Source organism: Setaria viridis, chromosome 8 (assembly GCF_005286985.2).
Source record: "Setaria viridis chromosome 8, Setaria_viridis_v4.0, whole genome shotgun sequence".
NCBI classification, from domain to species: Eukaryota; Viridiplantae; Streptophyta; class Magnoliopsida; order Poales; family Poaceae; genus Setaria; species Setaria viridis.
The window spans coordinates 27,670,239-27,680,232 of NC_048270.2; the positions used below are offsets into that span (position 1 = coordinate 27,670,239).

A 9,994-nucleotide genomic window follows, 5' to 3' on the forward strand; every position below is an offset into this window, starting at 1 on the left:
CGGTGATTGTAAGAGCTTGGACTAGCGATGTGTTATCCAGCTCTAATACGACCTTATATCAAAGCCCAAGGCCACAGATATGAGAAGACCATCCCTTGCTGACAAGGCTTCAGATGTTAGAGCATCAGGGAGGTGCTCATACTAGATCCCTTGTGCTGCTAGAATCTGCCCATCAGTATTCCTCAGGACCGCTCCTGTACGCCCAGTACTCGTCTGTTCCAAGAAGGCACCATCTGTATTTACCTTCACCCATCCAGCATCCGGTGGCTTCCATACATCTATTTTGTTTGCCTTATTTTGGTGTGCTCCATGAGTGGAGGGAGAGAGTTTGTTTGCCTTGTTTTGGAGTGCGGGTGAATGAGTGGAGAGAGAGAGTTTGTTGGCCTTGTTTTGGAGTGCAGGTGAATGAGTGGAGAGAGAGAGAAAGAGACATGCTTTAGATGCAAGCAAAACATGCAAACCCTCCCGCAGATGGGCTGCAAAGTCCCTTTAGTCGATCGTCCACGCCCAATCATCTCCACCACATATGCCATAAAAAATGAAGGGGAGATGCTAATTAGGGGAGCTCAGAGGTGACACCACCAACGAAATATGTTGACACTAGGCAATAAGAGGATGAGAAAAGTCATGGTGAGTGATGAGCTGGTTCGTACCAGCTGACACTAGAGGAGAAGAGATATTATTTCGGAACGTGAACAGATTGGGAATCCTATTTTCCATTTTTCTTCTTATAAAGGAATTCCCTCTCACGTTTTAAGGATATTGGAGAGAGGTGCTCCAGCACCTTTCCCTTTCCTTTTCTTTTCTTTTTCTTCCTTTGTTCTTATCTTTTTGCACATATATTTTATTGTAAACACTATTTCAGCACTGCAATAAATCAAATTTTGTTATTCAACCACATACAATTCAGCAACATTTCAAATCCCTAATTCAAAATTGGAATTTAAATACAATATAGGTTCAAATGCACCAAATGATCCACATAAATACGAAACATAGAGAAATCTATTACTCACGGATTTGCCACAAATGCTCAACAAGGTCATCACGAAGTTGATCATGTGCCTCGCGGTCTTCGATCTTTCGATGCATTTCAAGGAATTTCTAGATTTGGTGTGTATCTTGCTTGGGTTCCACAGTTGTTCACACATGGTCATATACAAAGTTTTCCGGCTGGCCCCTCTCATCCTTTATTATCATGTTGTGCATGATGAGACATGATGTCATGATACGCCACAAGGTCTTCTGATCCTAGAATTGAGCAGGTCCACGAACAAATTGTAAATTGAGACTACAACACCCCAAAAGCTCTCTCAACATCCTTTCTCACAGCTTCTTGAGCCTTGGCAAAGTCTGTTGTCCTATTACTGTTTGGGTTTCTTATTGTCCTGACAAAGATGAACCATGAGGGATAGATGCCATCTGCAAGATAGTAGCCTATTGTGTACTCATGGCCATTGACATTCCAAGTTCACAGGTGGACCTTTGGAGGACATTGATGTCATTGTGAGAGCCAGGTAACCCAAAGAATGCATGCCAAATCAATAAATTATGTGATGCAACTACCTAGTGATTTACTAAAATGATTCTTGGACCATGACAATGCCCAGTGAATTACCCATGCCATGTTGCAGGATAATTCTTCCAATACATCCAAGCATCCCCGGGAAGCCCTTTGCTGCACTCATTTGCATAAGCATTACAATGGCATCCTCATTTGGTGCTCACAAGTGTTGCTCCCCAAAAATCTCAATCACAACTTTGACAAACTCCCTCAAACTCTAAATGATGGTGCTCTCTACTATATAAAGTGTCTCATCAAGAGAATCAACTGCAAGCATGCATGTGACGCAGTGATCTTCTTTAAAGCACTATGACCAAGGTTCCCAATTGCATTCCTCCTTTCCTTTAATGAAAGTATGGGAAATGTGCTTTTATGGCATTTGCAATGCGCAAGAACAACCCCTTTGACATTCTTGACCCCTGGTTGAATGTGACCGGGCCAAACAGGCCTTCTACAAAGTAGTCATCAAAGAGTTTGGCATCTTCTTATTCTGATGAACCAACTCATACCTTAGCATGGAACCACCCCGCTTAGATCGCTCATTTTCTACAAGGTTTGCAAGCAAAATCATCACCACATCAGTCATCATCCAATGATGAGTCATCTTCAAAAAACAATCTAACAAGCAGTGAATCTATCTACCCAAAACCCACAAACAACTACAAAATCAACACAATATCCACCGAATTTGATATGAACAATGTGAACTCTTGAAAACTACCTTGCGGTAATTTTATTGAACACCTTGCGTGTCAATGAAAGAGGAGGACCATAGCAATATATGGAGCAGGCCACGATGCTAAGCGCGTGATATGTCACGCAGGGAGAGATGTTGGCCAGCAGCTGGCTACCATGGTGCTCGGCAGTGCTTGCCGAGTGATGGCCTCGCACAGCCCTATGAGCGGTGGCCACTAGGTGGAGGGCAGGCGCCTGTTCACTGCTGGTGGTGTGGGGCCCAAACATCAGCAAGCTCAGTAGTGGTGGGGAAGGGGCCACCGTTGTCGCTGGCCTCAGTAGCAGGGTAGGCTCGACTTGTAGTGGCCTATCGACGGTTGCAACGGAGTAGCTTATGGCATCCAGAAAGATAGCATGGGAGGGGAAATAGAGAAAGGGAGAAGGAAGGGGGTGGGAGGCCGCGAACCAGTTGCATGTGGGGTGCCCGACCAATTCTGGTTGGTGGGCACCTTCCTGCTAGTTCCCGACGAGGATCCTAGTGACCGTGGCCTGGAGCAAATGAGTCGAGGGAGAGATAGAATGGTTGGGAGGAAAGGGGGGAGGCTGTAGAGTCACCTTTTTAAAGGGGATTGGGTGATGATTTTTCTCAATTGGAGATTTATTGGAGCTGTATTTTTTTCCTCGAATCCCCTTTATTGAGAATTTGATGTGGTCCTAATCTGTAGGAGTTGCTCTAACACTTTTTGGTGTGGGCGATGGAATTTTCCAAGCATCCTAGTGATGTATAACATTGACAAATAGCACCATCCGATGCTTCTCAATGTGATCACATCAAATGCACCTCCCCTTGCTCCTGTCGCAATTGGCATGCCACCGGTCATTCTCTGGAGTCGATGCAAAGCCTATCTATATAATGAAGATGTTCTCTCATAATGTAATGATCCAATTATTCCACACATGTGCAAGTCAATTATAAATTATTCCACCACTTGTCAATCAACTGGAACCATTTTATATGAGGTTTCATGTACAACACGGTTCTGGGATTCGGTCCGAAATGACCAAATTTGACCGAAATTCACCCATTTCAGTTAGGACCGAAACGAAATCGAAATGGTCACACCAAAGTAGAATTCTTTTACCATCATTAACATCTATACCACCCCATATACCCTTCTAGCAATAAAGATATGATAAACTTTAGTTATATAACCATCTTGGCCTCTCCCACTTTGCAATAGTTAATGAACACAGAAACATAGTGTTTTCGCTATGTTCCTCCTTAGCTCCTCACAATATCTCCCTAGTTCTCTCACACTATCTTTTATAGGAGTGCTCAATTCATAAATCTCCATCTAATTGTAGCCAAATTTCATATAAAAATGAATTTGTTGACAACCGAATCCTGATCCGAAATTTATGAAATTCACCCATTTCGGTCAGGACCGAATTTTTTCGCATTTCAAATCTTGAGATATCTTAAGTCTTGACATTACCTCAGGATCTAAACAATTCTAATTTCATCATACACACTCCTGTTGGTGACGTTCACTCGTTAGAGAGCCTTTCTCTTTGCGCCACTAGCCGCGCGCGCGGAGTACCATTGTCTCCACGGTGACTCCTGGGCCAAGCCCCAGTATGACCCCAAATCCTCCATCCAGCTCGTGGCGCCGGCGCCAGAGCTCGTCCAGCACGAAGATAACCGAGACACCCGACATGTTCCCGTACTCGCGCAGCACGTGCCTGCTCGCCGCCAGCTTCCCGGGCTCCAGCGCCAGTGCGGCCTCGACGCTGTCAAGGATCGCCGGCCCGCCGGGGTGCACCGCCCAGAAGAGGTCATTCCATCCGACGCCCAGGCCGAGCGGCCCCACCGCCTCGGCCAGGTACTGCTCGATGAGCTGCCGCAATAGCGCCGGCATCTTGGGGGAGGGCCGGAACACCAGGCCGCCTTCGGCGAGCTGCCCTGCGGCGGCGTCCTCGGTGTCAGGTATCCATGTCTGGGAGGCGGACACCAGCTCGAAGAGCGGGCGCTCGACGCCGGACCCTGCAGCGCCGTCGTCGCCATCGGTGACGCCGCCGGCGCCGAGGATGACGGCCGCCGCGCCGTCGCCGAACAGAGACTGCATGATGAGCGTCTCGGGGCGGTCCTCGCGCGCCTCGCGGAGGAAGTTGAGGCTGAGCTCGGCGCAGGCCACGAGTACGCGCGCGCCGGGGTTGTTCTCGGCGATGTCCTTGCCGACGCGGAGCGCGGCGGAGCCCGAGGAGCAGCCGTGGAAGTAGACCGCCGTCCGCTGCACGGAGCGGCGGAGGCCGAGCAGCGACGCGAGCTGGAGGTCCGCGCCGGGCATGTGCGCGTCGGAGCTGGTGGCGAAGACGAGGTGGGTGACGTCGCACGCCGGGCGGCCCCACTCGGCGATGGCCCTGGTCGCCGCCGCCGCGGTGAGTTCCGGCACCGCGGACGCCAGGATGCCCTGCCGGGCGGCGAGCGACGGCAGGGCGCTGTCGATGAACTCCGGGTGATCCCGGAGCGTGTCCTCCGTGTGGTAGAAGTAGCGCTTCTTGATTCCCGAGTTGGAACCTGTGATTCGACAAAATCACGCCAAATTCTCCAGTGTTTCAGAACAACGAGACGGGTAAAAAAACATCAAGATCGTACTTATCATCTTCATCTTGGCCTTGAGCTTGGTGAGGTGGTCGCTCTTGGTGACGCGGAAGTACCAGTCGACGTACTCGTCCTGTGGCACGCAGTTCGACGGGTTGGCCGTGCCGATGGCGAGCATGGCTGCCCGCTGCGGTTGCTGAGCCTTGTCATACTCATGGTGTGCCAAGATAGCCGAACAGCGAGTACTGGAAGGCAATAGCAATAGCACCATTGAGTTGTGAAAATGTAAAATGTGTGCACAAGCAACAATATTCTTCCATTGCCTTAATTTTGGATGCTCTTTATTCATATTGTCAACATTGACAATGTCACTTTTGAAATTGTTTTATTATGGTTTGTATTTTGCACTCATCAACAACATACTGATATGGTAGCCTTAGTTCGCTAGCTACCTGTAAGTGCGGTGTTGGTGTTGTCGAAGGACAGCCGCCCCAGTGTCTTCCATGGCGTCGAGTCCGATGTTTCCGTGGCCAGAGCCCACCCGTCGACTGGCTGCGCGAGGATCGGAGGGTGATGACCTTGGAGAGCACCATGGCTGCAACAAACAAGTCTGATGCATGGTGGGCGGGCGGCCGGTGAGAGCTCTGGTCGGATGTCGATCTTCTCTCTCTTTAAATAGACGTATGAATTAGTGTTGGGATAACCAGGCCCGTCCCAAGGGGCGTGCGACCTGTGCTGCTGTGCACATGAACAAGGACTCCAAAATTAAAATGTGGGGCCTCAAAGATTAGTATGCATACTTATCACTAATATTAGCTCAGCGAACTGTATGGTCCACTCAAGGTTTCTCCCAGAATTTCCTGGAAAGAGAACGCGAGGGCACAAAACTTTCCTTTCTCTCCCTCAATCTCTTCTATTTTCTATCTGTAACATGCACATGTCTCCTATTTTCCCTAGAAAGGACCAGCAGCTATGCGCCTCCGCGAGTTTCCCCAAAAAAAGATCCCGCTGGACCATGAATCACCACAATCCACTCTATTTGTTTCTCTGTGAGCTCAAGGGCATTTTTTCTCTATATATTGTTTTCTTTTCTTACATCTAGGCCCAACATCAATTGATCAATTGAGATAAATTTGCACTGTTGCACGCGAAGATGTTTCTTGTTGGATCAGGGCCCTCAAGAGCAATAGAAGCCACTGTACTGATCAATTGGGTGCTAGCTAGTACAGCCTGCATATGCATATGCCTAGTTTTCTTTAATAATTTCTAGCCCTGTTAATTTTACCTGTTTTATTTTTTGTGCACTAGTATTTTAAAGTGTAATGTTTTCATTGTATCTTAGCCTATCCCACATAAGACGTTGAAGAAATGTGTTCAAGCAACATGTACAATCGTCAACCTATTTGAAGTGGCTATATGATGAATCTTGTTATATTATTTTTACTACTATTACTATACGTTAGGCCCTAAGCTAGAATATGGAACATGGCCCAGATTTGGGGATAACCTAGCCTACATTATTGTAGTGACATAAAGGAAATAATTTCCTCACAGTTTAATCTATTGACGAAAAAAAATCTTCTGTACATCCCACATACATGGGGGACTGGACGAGGTATATAGCCAGCAACTAAAACATCAACCAAACCAAATGGACACTCAATTTTTTTGACATGAATCTAACATTTTAATAGATGTCCTTTCTCGGCGAAGTCCTTTTTTTTTGACTGGACGAGATAAATTTTCTTGACTAAAGGTGGATTTTCCACCAATGAAATCTACAAGTGTTACCACCAGCACTTATACCTTGAAGATACCCTATGCCAGCTCCTATATATTAGGAGCCAGTATGGATTATAAGAAGGCATTTGGGAATGCTTCTCCCAAAATGGCTTAATCAATGAAGCCAAAAAACTGTCTTCATCCGATTTTAGTTCATTTTGCCTCATTTTGTGAAATGGCTTCATACTAGGTACCTTGATCGTGCAGAATATCTGAAGACGGAGCCGGTAAACCTCTCTAAAACGTGACCTAAGTACCTATGCTAGCTCCTCATGAGAAGTCGAGACAAACATGCACGGAGCATCAGTGAGAAATATTTGCAGTACAGGTGGGGCGTGGGATTTGTTTGATGGGAACCCGCGTGCTTGCCGTGTCTACAGTCTACAGTATGTGAGAATTGATTCTGTGAAAATAACAAAAACGTGGGGACACAAAGGAGCGCCCTACCTTGTAGCACTACGGGAAACTATTTAACGTGTGGCAGAATAAATTTATCACAGATCGCTGAAAAACAGTCATAAAGCAGTGTCTGTGACGATTTCAGATAACATTATGTATTGAGTGTCACAGATTAAATCGAACGATGTTTCTTCATAATCGTCATAGATCAACAAAATATGACGTTTCTTAACCGTCATAAAACGCCCTTAGGCCCCCATAGCCCAGCCTAAGCCTAATATCAATGACGAAAATAAATATTACACATGGTTGCCACGTATTCACCCATAAGTGACATGGATATTGACGTAGTGGATGACATGACTAATGATGTGGATAATGATGATGACGTGGCTGGTACCGATGACGTTTATTGACGTGGTTGATGACATGGCCGGCACCAGATGACGTGGACAATGACATGGCTGCTGACATGTCTACTGATTGGTTGATGACGTTGCATTCGCGGCCGCCTATTTTAGAAGTTAATGGACCCACTAAGTTGGGCCACATTTTTTCAACCCACTATATTTGAGCAAACCCACTATACACAGCCCCGAAAATTTTTAGCCTATCAAATTTAGTAAGTTTTTCAACCCATTTAGCATAATAGTCATTTCAGCGTAGAAAACAGCCCATTTACCATAATTACAATATTATTTCAGGTTTACATTCAGAAGCACATCAAAATAGCATATTACATACATATTTTGATCTTGCATTAAAAGCAATAGACCATGGCAGAGCCAATCCAGCACCGGAAACAACAGTGTCGACATGCCCTCCCCTGGACCTTGTCAACAATAAACTGCAACAACCAAAATAGAATATGCATCAGCACCCATATATAAGTACTCTAGCTGCTATGAAAAGAGAACTAAAAAAAGGTAGCATAGAATACAAGAGCTGACTAGACACTGTTTTGGAACTGATAGGAGAACTACAAAAACTAACAATGCCAACAGAACCACTTTGAGCTGGGGGCTGACGCCACAACCCCTCAGCACATGAACAAAACCATATAAAAGGTGGTAAGCATCTGCATGTGTGCTTGTCGAATGGAGGTGTAGGTTGGTAGACAAAATGCAGGACATGTCTACATAACAAACTGGAGTGACAGATAAATTATTAAGCCTTGTACACACAGAAAAAGATAAAGCATTGCAGAGTATGCTCTGTATTGATAGCAAGCTATACCATAAGAAACTCTAAAATAGAAAACTGAAGAACATATAATGGTCGTTCAAGTAGCAGTAACAAACACGTACACAACCTTTCATGCATGCTACTCAAAGATGAACTTTAGTCTATTGATAGAACAATTCAATTTTCATTGTCATATGAAAAAGAACTCAGTGCAGTGTTGACTAGACTAATATACAAGCTATTATCTACGACTTAGACAAGACACTGATCAGAGAATAAGAAATGCATGTCTTGCAATGGGTCGAAATGTGACAGTAAAGGCTTACAGTGTATAAATTTCCACATAGTGTATAAATTATCTACGACATTGCTTGTACAAGAATTTTTTATGTGCATTTATTTGTGCATGAAGTATTGCCATAACAAACATAGCAATGATAAACTGCAATGCTATTACCAGAGCAGAAGGTTGCTTCCTGACAGTTCCAGGAAATTATATGATTGTAAATCCAGTTGTCACAGGTGAAATTTCAAAGTCAACTCCAGAAGCAAGATGTAGAGCTAATATGGGTCAAGGGTAGAAAGAGAAACTTTTACAATCAGATTGGTAAACCCAGTTAGCCAAACTTTAGCTCTTCCATTGTTTTACCTAATTACAATCGGGGGAGTAATCCTTAGACCCAGGTTCGAAGCCAGGCGCTCCATTGTTTTACGTAATTATACCTATTTTTCTGAATTAGAACACGAGCACAATTGTGTTAAAGAAAGGCAAATACCAAGCACAGTCAGAAGAGGAGGTGTAGCTCGGTAGTAAATCGCCTAAGCCTCTTCCCTAGGTCGCAGGTTCGATTCCTGCTCTCCAGCGTTTGTGCTTCTTGCTAGCTCGGCTACTTCGCTCATTTTTTTTTCACTTTTTCTTCCACGTGGCGCGATAGGATTGATCAGTGAAAGAGAGGAGGTATTGCACTGGGCCGGTGCGGGCCTTGTGGACATAGGCCGGATTAGCGGGAGCCGGGCTGAGGATGGCCCGAGACGGGCTAAAAGGAAAGAGGGAAAGAGATTGGGTCCAAGAAATTTGGGAAAAAGAAAAGGAGGAAAATATATAAAATTACTGGAACGCTAGAATAAGCCACAACAGGAGGAGCAGCCCATTGGTGGGATACTAGAAGCTTTAATGGGAGGGTTACGGATGAACGCCTCTCTTCGCATTTTATTTTTCCACAAGTTTTTGGCCCAAAAGTTTGCTTTCCTTTTTTCTCAATATTGCGCTGAAAATATAACACCTAAAATAAAAGTGGCCACAAACCGAGGTTTTTACTTTTTTTATCCTCATGTTTTTTCCAATTGTTTTTTGTTTTTGAGCCTATTTTTTTACCGTATTTAGGCTCATCTATGTATTGCTTGCCATCGTGCTGATCCATGACGAATTTAATAGAACGTCAATAAATAGGGGGTTGGATTGTGACGAATTTGATAAAATGGGGCCTGGTATCCATTAATGCAGATTCATGAGAAAAAATAAAAATTGTCACAGATAGTGCACCGATAACTACGTTCTTTGAATCGTGAATCCGTCACGAAAAATCCACGATAGATTAAATGGTGTAGGGCACGTACGACCCTACAAGTTAGGTGCTTGTCTCTTCGTGCTCCGCTGCAACGTGAAGGCATATCGACTCGGTTGCTCGATCGACGACACATTGGCACATTGAGCAATAATGCATGGTGGGCACTGATGTCGTCGTCAGGTAACAGAGGTGAGTTTGACAGGAGACGACGACAGAACT

The 9,994-nt window shown here is 45.2% G+C and overlaps 1 protein-coding gene across 1 annotated transcript; it reads right to left on the minus strand.

Moving 5' to 3' along the window:
• Nucleotides 1-3,589: 3,589 nt before the first annotated feature.
• On the minus strand, nucleotides 3,590-5,537 carry LOC117866815 (bisdemethoxycurcumin synthase). Its single transcript, XM_034751097.2, has 3 exons — nucleotides 5,294-5,537; nucleotides 4,896-5,086; nucleotides 3,590-4,817 (listed from the first exon to the last, which is right to left on the minus strand). The coding sequence occupies exons 1-3, from the start codon at nucleotides 5,458-5,460 to the stop codon at nucleotides 3,820-3,822; spliced, it is 1,356 nt and encodes a 451-aa protein (XP_034606988.1). The 5' UTR covers nucleotides 5,461-5,537; the 3' UTR covers nucleotides 3,590-3,819.
• Between the last annotated feature and the right edge of the window lie 4,457 nt (nucleotides 5,538-9,994).